The sequence below is a fragment of the Argentina anserina genome, chromosome 3 (assembly GCF_933775445.1).
Source record: "Argentina anserina chromosome 3, drPotAnse1.1, whole genome shotgun sequence".
NCBI classification, from domain to species: Eukaryota; Viridiplantae; Streptophyta; class Magnoliopsida; order Rosales; family Rosaceae; genus Argentina; species Argentina anserina.
Genome location: NC_065874.1, coordinates 26,665,575 through 26,685,647, shown reverse-complemented (window position 1 = coordinate 26,685,647; position 20,073 = coordinate 26,665,575). Strand labels below are relative to the sequence as shown.

The window sequence follows — 20,073 nt, the reverse complement described above, 5'->3', positions numbered from 1 at the left end:
CTCTTCGGATTTTTCCAGATCAAAGGATCACTGGAGAAGAGAATATGCGTCAGACTCTTGAATATATTCTATCACCCACATTTTTGCAGTGTTTACACTGATTATGAATACTAGATTATAGGCTGGAAAAAGTTTTTATTTTTATTTTTTATAAGGGGATAGGACGAATCCATTGATAATTTGACACAAGTCATCCACTATAAGCCTATAACGTACGAAAGACATGGTAATAGAAGTCATAAAATTAGCCGCTTAGTTTTACAAGTCTCATTTGTTTTACATGGTAAGTTAGTCATAGAAATACCCTCGTCCAATTCTACAGGTGTAATATATGTGGTCATGTGATTGATAAGCTGTGAAACAATGGACAAATTTTATCATGTTCCAACTTATTTAGATATTTGAGTGAACTAAAATATTTTAAGTGCTAATGCACTATGACAAGAAATTGAGGAGGGAATTCTGTAAGGTAGGGAGATCCGTACAAGGCAGCTGATATGCATGGACATGCAACCTTTTTTTTTCTTCCACATTGCATCAAAGTTGAACCAGCGAGTAGGAATCATAAATTTGTATACGAATCACCACCATACAGTGAATACAATAGATATATGCATTAATGCTTCTAAAATAAAACATTCACCCTTGGTTGTAATTGATTACAATAAAAGCACGCCCTAATTAAAAAAAGATTAAAAGCTTTTAACAAGTGTGACAAGAAATTTCAATCCTGTGACAGAAGGCAAAAACTTGAAAATCTATTTGATAGAACAATAAGTGCACAACATATACTATGCAAGTATGAATCGGTGGCTAACATCTTTCAAATTAATTATCAGTTTCATTTAGCCACACATGTCAAACTGATTATTAGTTTCTAATCAGGCAACAGTTCATTGCTTCCACCAGAAGCCCAGCCACACATGCCACCTTCTCCATTGAATCATTTTTCACCTTCTCTGCAATGATCACTCAGAATTTAGTATCTAACAACTTCATCACAACATTCAAATTTTCACAACATAAAACAAACACCCTAGAATGAGTGTTCGGTACACTGACCACTGAGTCCACGGAGTTGAACTGTTGAAGAGAGGTCTGGTCCGACTGGTCGTGCTCCTTACCAATTGAATAAAACACCCGGTTTTGGCTTGGACGAGGAGGATGATGCCACATGGGAATGTGCCAGTGGAAGAGGGGTGGCCTGAATACATGCTGCCTTCAAATAAGCATGGAGTGTGGCCTAAGCTGTAGTACTAAGTGGCAACCTTGTGTATAAGTAATGATGCATTGGCTACCTCAGCAATAAACAAGTGTGTATCCTTTAGACAAAATTTATCTGCAAAACAATAGGAGCCACTGGATCAGACTTTATTGAAACCAACTAAGAAAATCAAATAAGATGCAAATTAATAACTAGAAATCACTCCAAGGTAGCAAGCTTCTGCTCAAATGTTTTCTACAATCCTTAATTAGAAGGGTTCAACAAGGTACCAGTAGACTCAATCTGTTCTAACAGAAAAATACTATTTGATAACTGAAGAAGTTTCATTGACAGACTTTGCTTATCAAATATCAATTTTAATGTCAACTAGGCAGCAGGTGATGACAGGACGGTTATGACATAATTTAAGAACTGCATACCAGTAATACATGTAAATAAGAAACAACAAAAGTGATACAAAAATCCTATCCAAATAGGCAATATTATTGACAGAAAAACCAAAGAAGAACAATTAACACATAACCAGTTTCTTGAACCAGTAGCCCAGACAAACAATACTGGTAGTCTACAAGATATATAAACATCAAAGAAGATGATCAATAACACTACCTCAATCGAGTATGGGATACAGAATCTCCATAGTCATCTTCAAGCACATGTCGGAGCTTCCTGTAGGCATGCCCACTCAGAATGTCTTTCTCTTGAAATTCTTTTAGCAACTTCATAGCCTCTTTGACCTTTCCTTGTCTACAGATTTCATCAAGTACTGTCTTATAAGTAATGAATTCAGTTGTCCTTCGCTTCTCAATCATTTCCCACAAATACTTCACTGCCTCCTCTATATCACCATTAAGAGCCAAAGCATTCACAAGCGAGTTGTAAGACTTACTACTCGGAATAAATCCTTTAGACTTCATTTCATTGCACAACTGCTTAGCATTGTTTGTTCGGCCTTGAGCACATAATCCATGGATGAGATAATCATAGGAAAATGTGTTTGGCAAGCAATTATAGACCACTCCCATCTGATGGAATACTCTTAATGCATCATTCACATGAAGAGAAAGAACATATCCCTTAATCATAGAATTCAAAGTATAAATATCAGGTTCAATCCCATCGTCCACCATTTGCCTAAACAAACATCTAATGGTTTCCATATACATGTGATTTATGTAGGTATTACATCCCCTACTCAAAAAGGCAGTAAAGAGAATATTGTATGTCCTAACTGAAGGTCTGCAGTCCATGTTTCTACTGTTCTTCATGTGTTTAAATATATTGACAGCTCTAGTCAACTTCCGAGCTTCAGTGAAAAAGTAGATAATGGAATTAAAAAGCGCCTCGGAACCCATGTGAGATATAGCAAGCACTTGGTTGACAATATCATCCATCTCCTCATACATCTTAGCCACACCAAGTTTTTTTATCGTGATGTGATAACTGCTAACATCATGTTTGAACCGCGGCTGTTGGGATGCCCAATTGAACAACTCTAAACACACAAGAGGATCATCTTGCTTGGTTATAACATCGCACAGTTCTTCAGGTGTAAATCTAGGCAACAACTGTGATACCGATTTTTGAAATTGGGATTGATTAAGAGTTGGTTTTCTACTAGCTTCTAATCTCTTATTTTCTCTCCTTCGAAAAGATCGAGATGGGGATGAGTAAAACCTATGCAATGAAAATCGCTCATATATGCCAAGAAATCCAGTGGAAGCAACTTTGGGTGCTATGTCAGAGTGGGGTTGATTCAAACAGTGTATTGGCGTCAGAGTACTAACACTGGGACTCAAACTATATGACCAAGCATCCACACTCTTCAGCTTGGACAAGTATTGATGCAAAGGGTTTTCATAAAAGAGCTTTATACTGAGGTTTCTGAGCATGCAACTACTTCTGCAGCCATGTCTATGAAGAAAAATCATATTTACCAGTAGCTGAGTAATTACCGAAATGTGAGAGACACCAAGTTCCAAAGTATTGAACTTGGTCGGCTTCTGTTTAGCATCTGGCTATTCAGCAAGAAAACTGAAATGACAAACAAAACAAAAGAAAATTAAAGCTGAGTCCGACATAACGACTCTAAATATAATGCATTAAGATCATCAAAATGAGGACTTTCATTATCCAACTGATCAACACATAGCATACACATATCAAATGATCTACAGAAAAATAAATGAAGAAACAAAATGAACAGAAACTATTTGAAGGAGAGTAACTGGAAGAAGCATTAGATGTCTAACAGAACATTACAAAAACCAAAACACAAACAGGATATATGTATTGATTTCCTGCCAAATCAACAACCACATAGCAGAAATGACCATTCAAATTAGACCTTTCTATAACCACACAAACTAAGTAGCATTTGATCAACAAACACTAACATGAATCAAGTACAGGGTCTTTACTATTATCGGTATTATGTATAAAACTATAAAACATAGATGGAGAAAATGAGGAACTAAGGCTGACCCAGAATCCAAAACATGATAGAAATGTAAACCAACAAAAGCCCATATCGAAAAATCACATATACCTCTATTGCAAGCAGCATATGAACAATTGACGAAGCTTTCAGAAATGGAGATAGAGCTAAATTAAACGGGAAGGAGGTGGTGGGTGGAGCTGCTAATGGCATATTTGCGAACCAATATGAAGGATTTGAGTTCCGGTCTGGGTTCCGGTCTGTTTACTGTTACAAATGGGCTGTCCTCTTTTGTTCGGCCGGCCACAAGAGAGAAATGTATATAACCAAATATTAAGTAAGGAATTGCTATTGACACGCCCCATTTTGTTACTAAAACACCTTTTGTCCATTATTGTTTGCAAACTACTTAAATTACCTGTTTAACAAAGGGAATGCATGAACATTTATTAAAAGACTAAGTCTTAGATTAGAAAGATATTTTGGATATTTTACAAACAAAAGAGCACATGCGGTGTGTTAATACATATATATATGTGTGTGCGTGTGTGTGCGCGCTATTTTTTAATTATTTTTAGAAACAATTACATACTCTTATAAGTTAAATATGGTTTATAAAACATGATATCATTTAGTATTGAAATAATTGGATAACTATCAATTACTTCTCTTTCTAAACCGTGATTATCTTTGCTATAACCATATTAAAACTTCCTTTCATAAATTCAAACAAAAGAAGGTCCACCATAGTGTAATTTTTGGGCATGTGCAAATCAAGAGACATCACTTGATGAAATTGACAAAAATGGGGGGGGGGGGGGGGTGGGGGGTGGGTCATCTCTGTCTCTCCTCATCTTCTACATCTTTCTTCATATCTCTCTCCGGTTCTCCCTCTAAATCTCTAATCATCTATCTCTTAAATACGATCGATTGATGCTATTCATCTTTAACCGCTTGAAGAAATTGAAAGAAGAGACTCAAGACAGTAATTGAAGAAATAGAGGTAGGGAGGGAATCACGCTTCTAATTTTGAAGCAAGTGCTCCCAAACACTCCATTTGTTAAATTGTGCTTTCATCGCACTTCCCCGTACTTCCGCTCCCACTTCCGCTTCCGAAGTGGGAAGCGGTCTTAAGACCAAGTTTCCTTGCTACGTAGCTTACGACATTATATTGTGGTCATCCTTCACTTACACCCTAGCTAGTCGTAAGCAATTTTCATTTGCCTCTTGGGTGCTCAATAGTTTGAGTTTGAGGCGTACGCCTTGACTATATATAAAATCTTTTATATTGTAGAAATTTTCGTTGGTCCACAAAACCTAATGATACGAGTAAAGCCCAATCTTCTTGATTCTTATTTTCTTTCCAGAAAAAACATTTATTTATTTTCCAAACTAATGATAAAAGAGAGTGAGAGACTGCTTTGAAGTAAAATCCGTTACGTTTTACCTGGTAACGCCCTCGGGATCAAACTCCAGCCCCACAAATTGAGCCAACAAAATCTGTCATCTAGAATACACTATAGGGCCATCTCCGTCATTTTACCTCGAATTAGGTCACCCTAACCGCAGTGAAAAGTAATTACTGCCCACCGTCAGATCACGATCCAAAGGCTGAGAAATAAACCCCAAAGCAGTCACCGCTCCTCTTTAAATACACAGCTTTCTCACTTCACCTTTCACTCTTCTCTCTCTCTGAAAATCTCCAAGCCGGCGATCGCTTCGAGACTCCTCCACTCTCATTTTCTTCAGGTTCGATCCATTTGCCCCAATTCCTTTTGATTTTCACGATCAAATCTCGTTTGTTATTTCACGTTTGATTATATATGCACCATTGCTGATTTGATCAAAACTGTATTGATATTCTTGCTTCTTCATCCGTGAGACGAATCTACCTAGCTGTTGATTATAATCTGATATAAGAATTTGTTGTTTATGTGACTAGATCTGTATAGATATGAATTGAAGGTGTATACATCGGTTTTTTAACTGTCTTACTGTTCTTCAATAGTCTCATGCAGACATGCAAATGTTTTATTAAGAATAATAAAATATGTAAATATTTGTTGATTGAATCAATTTGATTTGTTCTGGATGTTGATTATTGAAATTGCTACGCTTCAATATGTGGTTTGTGGATTTGATTAATCGATTTCAAGTGTTTCGTTATCTTCGACGCAATTTCTGCATACTAAATTGTTGATTCATAAGGAACAGTGATGAGTCCTAACAGACCTGTAATGATTTTGCGGATATGATCGCAGATTGTTATGAACATCTAAGGGACTGAGTTCTCAATTTTATGCGAATTTTTGTTTAATATTTGAAGGATAATTCTGATGAGTGTGTTTGTGAGTAAAACAATATATATATATATATATATATATATATATATATATATATATATATATATATATATATACTTACTTGGTTTTCTGTTTTTGGTTTCAGTTTTCTTGCTAGCCTTTCACTATGGGAAAGGAGAAGTCTCACATCAACATCGTGGTCATTGGCCACGTCGACTCCGGCAAGTCGACCACCACCGGCCACTTGATCTACAAGCTTGGAGGTATTGACAAGCGTGTGATCGAGAGATTCGAGAAGGAGGCTGCTGAGATGAACAAGAGGTCCTTCAAGTATGCCTGGGTGTTGGACAAGCTAAAGGCTGAGCGTGAGCGTGGTATCACCATTGATATTGCCTTGTGGAAGTTTGAGACCACCAAGTACTACTGCACTGTCATTGATGCTCCCGGACATCGCGATTTCATCAAGAACATGATCACTGGTACCTCCCAGGCTGATTGCGCCGTTCTTATTATCGACTCCACCACCGGTGGTTTTGAGGCTGGTATCTCCAAGGATGGGCAGACCCGTGAGCACGCTCTCCTTGCTTTCACTCTTGGTGTCAAGCAGATGATCTGTTGCTGTAACAAGGTAAGCCTTTGTGAATTTAATTCAGGTATGTTATTCGATTCGTTATGGTTTAAATTATTGATAAGCGTATCTAATATGTTTGTTAAAATGTATGCAGATGGATGCCACCACTCCCAAGTACTCAAAGGCGAGGTACGATGAAATCGTGAAGGAGGTTTCTTCCTACCTGAAGAAGGTGGGTTACAACCCTGAGAAGATTGCCTTTGTTCCCATCTCTGGATTCGAGGGTGACAACATGATTGAGAGGTCTTCCAACCTCGACTGGTACAAGGGTCCAACCCTCCTTGATGCTCTCGACCAGATCAACGAGCCGAAGAGGCCCTCAGACAAGCCCCTGCGTCTCCCACTTCAGGACGTGTACAAGATCGGAGGCATTGGAACTGTGCCTGTGGGACGTGTCGAGACTGGAGTCATCAAGCCTGGTATGGTGGTCACCTTTGGTCCCAGTGGTCTGACCACTGAGGTCAAGTCTGTTGAGATGCACCACGAAGCTCTCCCTGAGGCTCTTCCCGGTGACAATGTGGGATTCAACGTCAAGAATGTTGCTGTCAAGGATCTCAAGCGTGGTTATGTCGCTTCCAACTCCAAGGATGACCCTGCCAAGGAAGCCGCCAACTTCACCTCCCAAGTGATCATCATGAACCACCCTGGTCAGATTGGCAATGGCTATGCTCCAGTCCTCGACTGCCACACCTCCCACATTGCCGTCAAGTTCGCCGAGCTTGTGACCAAGATCGACAGGCGGTCCGGCAAGGAGCTCGAGAAGGAGCCCAAGTTCTTGAAGAATGGTGATGCCGGTATGGTGAAGATGCTTCCCACCAAGCCCATGGTTGTCGAGACCTTCTCCGAGTACCCACCTCTGGGTCGGTTTGCCGTGAGGGACATGCGCCAAACTGTTGCTGTTGGAGTCATCAAGAATGTGGAGAAGAAGGACCCATCTGGTGCAAAGGTGACCAAGTCTGCTGCTAAGAAGAAGTGAACCGTCATGGCCTGCCACCCCAAGATTTCCATAGGCGAAGTCTTTCTTAATAAAAATTCAAGTATCAAAAACTATGTTGAGTTTTGTTTTGCTAGTTTGTTGAGTCGGTTTGTAGTATATAGTTTGTTGCCGTCGGTGTTAGGTGCCCATTCTCAGAATTGGGTTCTTGACCGACGGTGGCGCAGGAGTGTCCCTTTGGTTCTGCCAAAAGTGGCCAACAATTTTTGTTGTTTTATTATGGATTTATGAACTAAATTTGAATTTTATTTTGGAGTATATTTTGCTTGCTCATACTATATTTGTTACTGTTTTGTCCTTGGTTTATGCTTTGGTATTACGCGCATTAATCTGTTAGGTTAATACTGTACGGTCTGTACCCTTCTTTTGGGGCAAGTTGTTATAATTTTGCTTCAGTCTGGGCCTACTATACTAACAACAAGTAATCTGCATCTTGTATTTTTTGTGGATCATTTTGATTCTCAAATACAATTATCTTGAGTAAAAGTAAAAGGAATGTAACTCGGTGTAAGCTTCTATATACTTTATGGACCTGCTGTCCTTGAAAAACAGAGGAAGTAGATTCGATTTTTGTTGAACTTAATTAAGTACCATATAATTTGTACTTTGCAGTGTTTGGTAATTAACATTCTAGCTGCTCATGTAACACTGTCCCAGTTGTAACCACTTGAATTTTTGGTTCAAGTTTTTGGACGAATTTCCCAGAAATTTCATCAATTTGTATTTCAACAAAAATTTCAGAGCGTTTTCTTTGTGCAATATGTGCATTGAAATAGAGCAACACTCCAATCAGAACCAACCGGCTAGAAGAATAACATCAAAATCACCACAAAATCCAAATAACAATATAAATCATGGGGCACCGAAATCTAGTTTCAACAAAACCCACATACAAAGTTTGATTTAAAAGCAGGTCCAAACACAAAGTACTGTATTAGATTGAGATTTAAGGGGTCCTAAACACTAATGATTTAGCTAAGCTAAGCGGCTTTAGCAATAGAATTAGCTAAATAACAAAGCGACAAATCATGCAGTAGAGCAGCTAGATCATCATCTGTGATCTCTTCACCCACTCTTTCTCTGATCCTCTCAATACCCATTTCCTGATTCGCATTCAGCTCCTCTCTGGCTCTCGATCTCTGCTTCTTCATGGCCTCCCTTCTCCGATCATGATCCGCCATCCTAGAACCAAAAAGAAAACACCCAGAAAAAAGAAAAGAGAATGAAAACCCAGATCAAATATGGAAGAGAGAGGACCCAAGTAGAGAATGAACATACTCGTGGGTGAGATGAGGATGCTGAAGATGGTTTATCCCTGAAACGCAGAGAGGAAGGCCAAAAGTGCCATGGAGGTTCAGCATGGACTGCATTATTGGGTCTAAATGGAAAATAAATGTTTGGGAGATGAGAGTTTGGTTTGAGAATTTATGTTGGGGTGAGACTTGGGAGAGAGAGAGAGAGAGAATATATTGGGGTGTGAATCTGATCAAGTGAGGAAAAGGTAATAGAAGTGGTCCAAAGTCCAAACATTTTTTTCATGTGTATGGCTAATAGGAGAACTTGTCCTTCTCAAGTACGTTCTCATTGTCATATCAAAAAATCTCATTGTTATATCAAAATGAGAAAATTGATCTATAATGCAATGCGCCAATGCCACTAGTATTGTAGGATTGTTAGCCGAAGTCACCATAATATAGACTATAGAACACCAGAAATTGCATGCGGCACCAGGTACATGTCCGAGTTGCGGGTGATTATGCTTATCTGAATTGACATTTAAAGTTGGAACTTTTCTTGTTGTTTTTTAGGAGAATAAATTAATTTCATTTGACGACAATGTCATGTACACAAAATAAATATGCAAAAACGCGCTTGTTATACAAATCAAAGTATGAAAAAAGTTCAAACTGACAACCCGCCGCAAATATTAAGTCATGCAGACACCATTATCAAAGAAGGTATACTAAACATTTCGACATAATCTCTCTTGAAAGTAACCAACCATACCTGCACAAAAACGACACTTCTATATTCACAAATCAATCTCAACGTATGGAGCCTCTGTGCTCCCAACACCTAAACCAAACTCCTCTACAAACTCAACATTATCATAGGAATACTAAAACCTCACCACTAAACGTGCGGAAGCTTTAAGGATGACTATGCGTCAACTAGGTACACTTGACCTCCATGTGCTTTTCCTGCAAACTAGGCGTTTGAAATAAAGGCCCAGGAAAAAGTAATTTAAAAAGGAAATATGCGTTAGAATGAGTGGACATAAAATAATAAATCAAACTTACTATTAAGGTAAAATAAATCATTTAATACTTTCCTACTTGATAAATATAGATAAAGATGCATGTGATTCAAAGAGTTATAAAATAACGTGATTCCAAAACTCATTCCTTAAAACCAAATTCAAATATGAGATCTGCTATAACTATCAATCTGCAACTCACGTTTTGCCCAATTAGTAACGATCGACTCTATACTTATATTCACCACCTCACTCACTCACACAAAACAAAAACAAAATCACATCAAAGCTCTATGAGTCACCCGTATACTCTCTCTCTCTTTCTGGATAAGTATCTGTAAAACACTGTTGGTACATCCCTTCTCTTCTGGTTCTAAAAATTGAACTAGCCTTGTTAGTCAAAGAAAAGTCATAAGCCATACAATATGTATACTCCCATACTCTCTCTCTATATATATATATATATATATATATATATATATATATATATAGTTGAGGTCCACTAGTACATATCCTCTCTTCTAGTGACTCAATATATTTGCAACATTGCCGGTTCATCCTCTCTCTTCCTGTATCATATTCTTAATAACATCGGTAACACTGTCGGTTCATCCCCTCTCTTCCAGTCTAGTAAATGGACTAGTCCCACTAGTCGAAATAATATCATCATGTCATATAGTATGCCCCCGGGCAATTAGAAATATTATCTCAAACTCCCAATACTCTCACTCGTAAACATATCTCCAAACACCCTTCTCGAACTCATAATCAACGTCGAACCCAACTAATCCGACTAACTGAAATACATAACACCACATCCCGGACAATCACACGACACCCAATATTTATCCCCAAAACCACATATATTTCCCTGTCAATTAATGTCACAACTGTAACACCATAACCGACACAAGTAACTAATATCATATCCATCATCAATCAAGACAATCACATAGCAACCAACATTATCATCATAAGAAATTTAACCGATGATTTTTGAAAGTAAAACCGCATGAATATATATTTAAAAACAAAGTCCACTCACAATATATAGCTAGTAGCGCCTGATGTGAGGATCATTATGAAGTGAAGTATTTGTACGTCATCATAAATCACTGAACAACACATAAACAAAAATTTGTATTTATAAATGTTCACAAGTCGTAAACCTCAACTTAGAAAACTCCCCATGTGCTCGTATTATAACTGAATTCGACAAATTATATGTTGTTGGGTTCATATCAACAAATACGACACTACAAATCACCCACTGCTCAAATCGCCACTGCACGTGCCGGCAAAGTGGCTGTGTGTGTGCCTCATTCCCCACCTCCTCTAACCACTCCAAAACGACTTGATTCTAACATGAAAGTTGTAGATCACATCGAGATAGACAAGTTTCATACTTGTGGTGAAGTCCAGATCGGTCGGAAAACCCTGCTCCAAGTCAGAATAGTACCCTAAAATTGAAATTGTGCTACTTCTTGAAAATCAACTCAAATCTGGTTGAAATACTCACAAAGCAAGGAGGAACGATTTGAGGCAGCCCCAAGCTGCGGAGTCGTCGAAAATCAAGTGCACGACGGTGTTGACTTCTGCTGAAGTTTGCAGCGGTTGCTGCGCCGTGTACAATGATCGGCACGACGTGACACCGGTGCAAATCGATAGAAAACAGCGAGGCGGAGCGAATAAGACTGGTGGGGTCCCGATCGGTGGTCGGACAGCGGAGATCAACACTAGAGAATTTTATGGGTCAGGATGAACAGTTGCACAATAATATTTGAAATTCCGAAAATCTGATTTCTCTCTCTTTAAACCCCCTATATATATATATACTATTTTCCAAAAATGACCCAATATACTTTTTGATTCGTAACGTTTTCATATGAACTCCGATTAGGGTGTGCCGTATGTCTACGAACTCGTATCGACGAGTTACACAACTTCCGTGAAGAAAGTTTTCTCAAAAAACTTATGCATCGAAAAGTCAACTTTTAGAGTCGCTACACTTGAAACAACTTTCAATTTAAGTGAAAGGTAAAGGTACAATCGTAAGAAATAGTAAAATGTTCGGGGCGTATCACAAACAAGCGGACAAATTAGGAATAAAATGCAAAACAAATATGTAACTCCTTAAACACCAAGTTCCAATAAATTCATCAACCGATTTGGGTCTAAGGCATCCATTGCCTACCCTAACGGAAGAATGGTTGAAAACCGAGATATTTAAGGATGATCTCCTCCATGAGGTTCAAAATTAGACCAAACCGACAGAATAGAAAAGAAGAATGAAAATACAAAGCATAGCCCATCAAGCATCACAACCCAAAAAGACAAAGCCCAGCAGCCCATTTCTCCCCCACTTTCATTGATGGATTTGAACCCCTAGAGCTTCCGCCGCCACTTCAATCCGGTGACTTTGCTGGCCTAGAAGCCATGCAAACCGGTAGAGGAACTCGAGGAAGTTGTTGATGCTAAAGACATGCAAGGGATACGAAGTTAAAAAAGCAAATTTACCAACCAATAATGGCCAGAATCGATCTCTACCATATTCAGCTTTTGCTTTGGTCTTCAAAACACCAAATATGCTCTTAGAAACCTACACAGAGCCAGGAAAATCGAAAACCCTAAAAACCAAAGCGGAAAACGACTCTACCACCAAATACTGCCGCAACCATTGCTTGCACGACTTCATTGGGCCTGAGAACTTGTGCCACACGACGCCTACAAACCGGTCAGGGAGACCCCGACGCCGCCAATTACTTCACGAACCCCTAGGTTTCAGAATAGAGGCTCCGCAAAAGTTGGAGCTTATTCCAGCCAAAATCTTGATCTTTTCCTATTGTGCTTATTTATTTTGATGCTTTAGTCCCAATGATGAAAATGCCATCTATGTTTTTTTTAGAAGACACGAGAATTTTATTTAAACATATTAGGAACAAGGTAATACCCAATTTCAAAAAGCTAATTCCGGACTGGAATTAACTCCGCACCGGTAAGTAAGAAATTACCTCCCAACCACAAGTATACTACATCGACAGTGGGGAAAGCCAAATAAGGGCACTTCAGTGGGGCTGAAGTGATGCATATAAAACCCTTTTAAAAAATCGAACCTAAACTCAATCAACAAACTCAGTCCCACCTCAGCACCGCATCAAAGCCAAAATAAAAACGAACTATACACGAAACAAAACCAATAGCATCGAGAGCAGCGGTAAATACAACAATGATCCAGTCCAGTAGCCCAAGTGGGCAGCCCAACAGGCCCAAATATTGAGACTGCCAGACCCTCCATCACTGACGACGAACCCAGACGGAGCCCCGCGACCAAAGTCAAACCAACCATGCAAAGCGAACAACCGCAAACAACGTACAGAAGAACCGATCTGGAGATGGATCGGAATTGAACAACGAGGCATGCAAGGCTTAATTAAGAGGTAGGCAAGGTTGGAGGGAAAAGAAACGGAGAGAGAGAGAGAGAGAGAGAGAGAGAGAGAGAGAGAGAGAGAGAGAGAGGAAAGGAGAGGGGCAGCAAACAAGAAAGGAAAACAGGAGGTACCAAAGGGGGAAAACGGAGACGAACTCCGGGCAGCGCCCATGACTGGCGAGGAAGCACCATTAGGAGAGGAAAGGGGCAGATCACAGAGATGAGTGAGCTTGACAATGTTCATTGACGTCATGATCAGTGAGCTTCGCAGCCTTCGCTGCATGTTGCACATGAAGCACTGATATTGACATGGAAGTTTTTGAAAATTAATTCGTGGTTGCATTACAAAGCCAAATATTCACATCACTCTTTCAAATTGAAAGGCCTGAACCATAGTATCTAGACTCTAGTCAAGTTGAACTGCTGAGGCTAGGTTCTGTATAATATGTGAGAATTATCTAGTTTGTCTTTTGGTGTTGGTTTACTTTTGTGCTTCTAGGAGTCCATTTATATTCTCATAAGAGTAGAATTAGTTACAATCTTATATATTGAACTGAATAATTACATGTTATTTATAGGATTCTAAACTATCAATTACCAGATATGAAACCAAAGATTTGTTTGTCAATTTATACGGCTAGAGATTTGGTTGGTGAGATTTGGTTGGTGTATGTTGACTCATGCTAACACTCCCCCTCAAGTTGGTGCATACACATCGATCATGCCCAACTTGCTAAGTGAGTCATAAAAAGCCTTAATAGACACTCATTTTGTGAGTATATCTGCAAGTTGATCTTCTAAAGGAACAAAATGAAAGCTAATGGTCTCAGCATCTAGCTTCTCCTTTATAAAATGACGATCAACCTCCACATGCTTTGTACGATCATGTTGTACAGGATTTTGTGAAATATCAATAGCTGCCTTGTTGTCATAGTACAGCTGCATAGCACACTTAGGCTTAACACCCAAATCTTGTAGCAAATTTCTAAGCCATAACAACTCGCACATTCCATGAGCCATACCTCTGTATTCTGCTTCAGCACTAGATCGAGCTACCACCTTTTGTTTCTTACTCTTCCAAGTAACAAGATTACCCCCAACAAAGGTAAAATACCTTGATGTGGATCTCCGATCTGTAATATTTACAGCCCAGTCTGCATCAGTGAAACCACAAACCTCAATGATATTGTTGTGATTAGAAAACATCACTCCTCTCCCGGGAGCTGACTTTAAGCACCTTAAAATCCTCACAACAGCATCCATGTGATCCATACTTGGATTATGCATGAACTGGCTCACTACACTTACTGCATATGTAAGATCTGGTCTGGTATGTGATAAATAAATCAGGCGTCCAACTATCCTCTGATAACGAGTCTTGTCAGTAGGCACCTGATCTGGGTACTCTGCTAACTAACGGTTCTGGTCAATAGGAGTATCAATTAGAGTGCAATCCAACATATCTGTCTCTGTTAGTAGATCAAGGATGTACTTTCTCTGACATAGATAGATACCATCACTTTCCCGGGCTACCTCAATGCCCAAGAAGTACTTGAGTGTACCTAAGTCCTTCATCTCAAACTCTATAGCTAGCTGCTTCTGTAATCTATCCATCTCAATAGTATCATTACCAGTAACTACTATATCGTCAACATATATAATTAGGGCTGTTACCTTCCCTTGTTGGTGTTTGAGAAATAATGTGTGGTCTGAATTACTCTGCCTGTAGCCAATTTTCTTCATGAATTGTGAAAATCATCCAAACCAAGCACGAGGAGACTGTTTAAGACCATACAAAGACTTTCTTAATCTGCATACAAAGTTATCTGGAGAAGCTGCCACATATCCAGGAGGAAGATCCATATACACTTCCTCTGTAAGTTCTTCATGAAGGAATGCATTCTTAACATCAAATTGTCTAAGTGACCAGTTTAAAGTAGCAGAAAAAGAGAGCAATACCCGAATAGTGTTCATCTTTGCAACAGGTGCAAATGTCTCATCATAGTCTATGCCATATGTTTGGGTGAACCATTTTGCTACTAGGTGTGCTTTATACCGGCTTACTGACCCATCTGGATTATGCTTCACTGTAAACACCCAACAACATCACACTGCCTTCTTGCCATGTGGTGGAGATAAAAGCTCCCAAGTATTGTTATTCTGTAATACTTCCATCTCTTCTTCCATCGCTTTCCTCCATTTTGGATCTCTCAATGCATCCTGCACTTTGTTAGGTATTGATACAGCAGAAATTTGATTCACAAATGATTCATATGACTTAGACAATCTTTTGGTAGACATAAAATTTGTCACATGATACTTAGCTTTAGCCTGAAGGGTAGGTTCATATTTTTTTGGTGGCTGACCTCGAGTAGACCTATTTGGCAAGACATATTGTCTACTATTAGCTTCACTAGTATTAGTCCCAATAGAATGACTAATCTCAGATGAGTGATCTTCTGTACCAAGGGAATGTTGGTCAGGGGTATAAATAACAGTATGGGAGGCAAGAGGGGCAGTTGTACTCTCAGCTTCTGGTACCTGAATCTCTCGAGTGACTATACCAGAATCATCAGTAATCTCAACCGAACTTGTCACCATATCTCTTGGCTGACTTGTCTCCCCCTTTCCATAATACAGCTCTTCAAAATATGAAATCTCCCCCTGAAGGACAGTATCAGAAGACGTGAAATAGCTCATGTCCTCAAAGAAAGTAACATCCATAGTGACATAATACTTTCTAGTAGGTGGATGATAGCACCGGTACCCTTTCTGATGCCCTCTGTATCCAACAAACACACATTTAACCGCTCGGGCATCCACCTTAGACCTCTGATGTTTTGGAAGATGGACAAAAGCAACACAACCAAAAACACAGGCGGGAAGATTATGAAAAGAGGGTAAGGAAACATGGGATGCAAGCACCTCATATGGAACTTTGCCTTCAAGGACACGAGATGGAAGATGATTAATGAGGTGAGCAGAAGTTATGACAGCATCACCCCAAAGGTATTTAGGCATATGGGCACTAAAGAGAATACACCGAGCCATTTCAAGGAAATGACGATTTTTTTCTTTCGGAAACTCTATTCTGCTCAGGTGTGTAAGGACACGTTGTTTGATGAACAATGTCATGTGCGTTAAAGAACTCCTGAAAGACACGATTCACATATTCCCCCCCCATTATCAGAACGAAATTTTTTTATTGTGGCATTATATTGTGTTTGGACAGTGGTATAGAAGGCTTGAAAAGCCGAAAAAAAAACCTCATTTTTGGTTTTCAGAAGGACAATCCATGAAAGACGTGTGCAATCATCAATAAATGACACATAATAGTGCATTCCCGAAACAGTAGACTCTTTGGAGGGTCCCCAAACATCAGAATGAATTAATTCAAAAAGAATGATACTTTTATTAAAAGTACTAGGGGAATAAGTAGACCGATGACTCTTGCCTAAAACACATGTTTCACAACGAAAAACTGACTCATCCACACCAATAAACAAAGTAGGCATGGATTTTTTCATAACACTAAATGAAGGATGCCCTAAGCGACGATGTCATAACCAAACTTCACTTAGCTTATCAGAAGTGGAGAGTAAAGTGATCCGGGACTGTGCCCCTAGTTTCTCTCCCGCATATGTCTGATCCAGATGAAACAACCTGCCCCGTAGATACCCCCGACCAATTAACTCCCCGGTGAGAAGATCCTGAAATATCACATACATGGGAAAAAATGTCACAGAGCACTTAGCTTCAGTGTTTAATTGTGGGACCGATATCAAATGATGAGATAAAGCAGGTACATATAACACATTGTGAAGCTCTATTGTGGGAGTAATACGAACTGATCCTTTCCCTAATACGGGGAATGCCTCACCATTAGCATTAGTAACATATGGTACTAGTGGAGGAGATAATATAGTAAAATAAGATTTGTCATAAGTCAGATGATCGGACGCACCAGAATCAATAATCCATGTATCAAAACCACAAAAGTGAGAAATATGTAAAGCCATACCAATCTTACCACAACCAGCTATTGATGCTGTGGGTGTTACTCCTCATGTTGTATGATTATCGTGTCCAACCACACCATAAATATCTGGTTCCTGGACCAGTTGAATAGCTGCTTTTGCTTTAGGACGATAATTAGGCCTTTGGGGCCTAAGGTGTGGATACAATTTCCAACAGGTTGCACGAGCATGGTTTGTATCTTGACAATAAGAGCAAGGAGGGCGGGGCTGATTCCCGAAGCCTGGTGGTGGTCCTCGGTGATGAAGTGAAGATGAAGTGGCCTGCTGAAGGGGCGGTGCTGAAGATCTAGCACGAATAGTAAGGCTGGAAACTTCAACTTGTGTCTGATGAATGCTGTTATGCTGAGATTCATCCTTACGGATATATGTAAAAGTTGTAATTAAGCTAGGTGGCTCGGTCTGGCGGAGCAATTCCCCTTTCGCATTGTTATGTTTAGTATCAAGACCTTTCAGGAAATGGTGAACTCGCTCAAGCTGCTTCTCACGTTGGTACCAAATAATATCCTCCTGATGTTTGATCATGCAAGGACGTTTCACATCAATCTCAGCCTAAATATTTCTTAGTTTGGTGAAATATTGCGCCACCAGTTGACCATCTTGTTGCATCGCCAAAGTGGTGCACATTAACTCATGAACCTGTATGAAATCAGAGTCATTAGTATATAAGCCTTCAAGTGTCAGCCATATTGCCTGCGCAGTGTCACATGCCTCCACCAAATCAATTATCTCTTCGTTCATAACCTTCCACAAGACGGACATCACAAGGCCATCATCGTCGTCCCACTTAGTGTAGGCAATAATATCATCTGCAGTGGGAGCCTTAGTTATTCCGGTTACATGCCCCATCTTGTGCATGCCTCAAAGATGAGCCGTCATAAGTCGCTTCCATTTGCGGTAATTGGTCCCATTGAGTTTAGTTCCCCCAAAGGACCCACTGTCAGAACTCTTGACAGATACCTCAAATTTCGAAACATCAGCTTCGTCTCCATAACCCATTGAAAAGGAATATGAAATCTGGGTCGGGTTGAAATCCGGGTCGGGTCGCAATCCGGGTCGGGTTGCAATCTGGGTCAGGTTGCAATTTGAGTCGGGTCGCAATCAAATGCGGGCCGAGTCGAAATGGAATGCGGGCCGGGTCGAAATTGAAGGCGGGTCGGACCGGGCAGATACAAAAATGACGCTAGGTCGTTAATCCGATCAAAAACCAAGGCAGCTGCGGAAGTTGCTGGGCAGATCCAAAAATGAAGCTGGAGGTGGAAGGAAGGAGGCGCGCGTGTTGCGGCGGGCTTGGCCTGAGGGAACGGCGCCAGGCGTACGATGGCGACGAGGTCACTGTGGCGGTGAAAGGGGCGGAGCAGCAAGCAGCATGCAGCGCCGGAAGGAGCGAGAGCCGCTGGACGCCGGAGCTTTGAGTGAGGACCGCTAGACGATGGAGACGTCGGAGGTGCGCTGAGGACCGAGAGTCCGGTCGGGTTTCGGTGAGGAGCGTGGCAGCGGAGCAGTACGGCAGCGGAGGAGCACGGCAGCGGAGGAGCACTTCACGTTACGGTGCCGAGCTTCCAAAAACAAAAGGTAAAAAAAACAAAAAACCCAAGAAGAAAAAACAGAGCAAAGCTCTGATACCAAGTAGAATTAGCTACAATCTTATATATTGAACTGAATAATTACATGGTATTTATAGGATTCTAAACTATCAATTACCAGGTATGAAACCAAAGATTTGTTTGTCAATTTATACGGCTAGAGATTTGGTTGGTGAGATTTGGTTGATGTATGTTGACTCATGCTAACAATAAGGTCCTACAGAGATGTCTTAGTAAGTTTCTTAACCCTCCACGGTTGTTCCAGGAGCACTCCTACTCAAGTCTTATCTGTACTGGAAGAGATCGAGAGAGTTCTGATGAATCACAGAATCAATTTCCTGGAGAATTTTCGCTCAAATGCTGTATATCTTCGCATAATGCCATTGAATGGTGAATTAGATACTTTGAATCCTTTTGCCAATACTGTAGGTGGTAATTTCTCTTTCCTATAAGTGAGTTACAGTTTTGTATCAATGTTATAACCCGATTTCAAGCATGGAGAACAACTTGGCCTCCTTTAGTTAAATCTACTAGTTTTACACTCTCATCAAGCGCCCAAGCGCCCGCTAGCCACGTTAAAACTCCAGCTAAGCAGGGGCGGATCCAGTCTAGGTGAGATTTCAGCCAAGAAAAAAAACCCAACCCTCTAGTTAAAAAAAATATATTAAACTAATCGATTGTACGAAGTCTCTCTGCTCGCATCTACACTTCTACCGTTCTACTGTATAACCCACATATTTATATATTCTCCAGTTCTCTTCTAAGTTCTTTTAAAATTGAATCAGATACTAATTATGAAATGATTAGATTCTGAAATTTGTTGGTATATGGGTTTGTGCACTTTATTGGTTAAACAGATCTTATTAGAAATTTGGAATATGATTATATGAAATTGAGTGTTAATGTGTTAGTCTTGCTACTGTCTTACTGAATAGCTGAATATATTATAATCAGAGATTGAATATTTTATTTTCCTATTTGAGTTTGTTAGATTGTAGGGAATTAGTGTTGGTATATGAGTTTGTTAGTTAAACTATTGATTTAAAATGATTGTAAATTTGGAATCTGAAATTTAGTAGTATGTTAGAGAATGACCTAATGAGAGATTGAGTATTTGCCCATCTAGATTAGTTAAGAACTTAAGATTATAGGAAATTGTAGGAATATTAGGTTTAATTT

The 20,073-nt window shown here is 39.7% G+C and overlaps 3 protein-coding genes and 1 non-coding gene across 4 annotated transcripts; 2 read left to right on the top strand and 2 right to left on the bottom strand.

The window, feature by feature from the left end:
* Positions 1-592: 592 nt before the first annotated feature.
* Positions 593-3,956, bottom strand: LOC126788502 (pentatricopeptide repeat-containing protein At2g27800, mitochondrial-like). Its single transcript, XM_050514497.1, has 4 exons — positions 3,774-3,956; positions 1,835-3,259; positions 1,063-1,339; positions 593-959 (listed from the first exon to the last, which is right to left on the bottom strand). Exons 2-3 carry the CDS (start codon positions 3,154-3,156, stop codon positions 1,336-1,338), a joined length of 1,326 nt encoding a protein of 441 aa, XP_050370454.1. The 5' UTR covers positions 3,157-3,259; positions 3,774-3,956; the 3' UTR covers positions 593-959; positions 1,063-1,335.
* A 1,912-nt stretch (positions 3,957-5,868) lies between these two features.
* LOC126789677 (small nucleolar RNA SNORD25) lies at positions 5,869-5,955 on the top strand. Its single transcript, XR_007671591.1, has one exon. It is a non-coding gene; the product is annotated as a small nucleolar RNA SNORD25 (small nucleolar RNA).
* Positions 5,956-6,131: 176 nt separating this feature from the next.
* Positions 6,132-7,572, top strand: LOC126789184 (elongation factor 1-alpha). Its single transcript, XM_050515275.1, has 2 exons — positions 6,132-6,593; positions 6,691-7,572. Exons 1-2 carry the CDS (start codon positions 6,132-6,134, stop codon positions 7,570-7,572), a joined length of 1,344 nt encoding a protein of 447 aa, XP_050371232.1.
* Positions 7,573-8,554: 982 nt separating this feature from the next.
* LOC126788789 (uncharacterized) lies at positions 8,555-9,029 on the bottom strand. Its single transcript, XM_050514799.1, has 2 exons — positions 8,869-9,029; positions 8,555-8,772 (listed from the first exon to the last, which is right to left on the bottom strand). Exons 1-2 carry the CDS (start codon positions 8,958-8,960, stop codon positions 8,571-8,573), a joined length of 294 nt encoding a protein of 97 aa, XP_050370756.1. The 5' UTR covers positions 8,961-9,029; the 3' UTR covers positions 8,555-8,570.
* Positions 9,030-20,073: the final 11,044 nt, after the last annotated feature.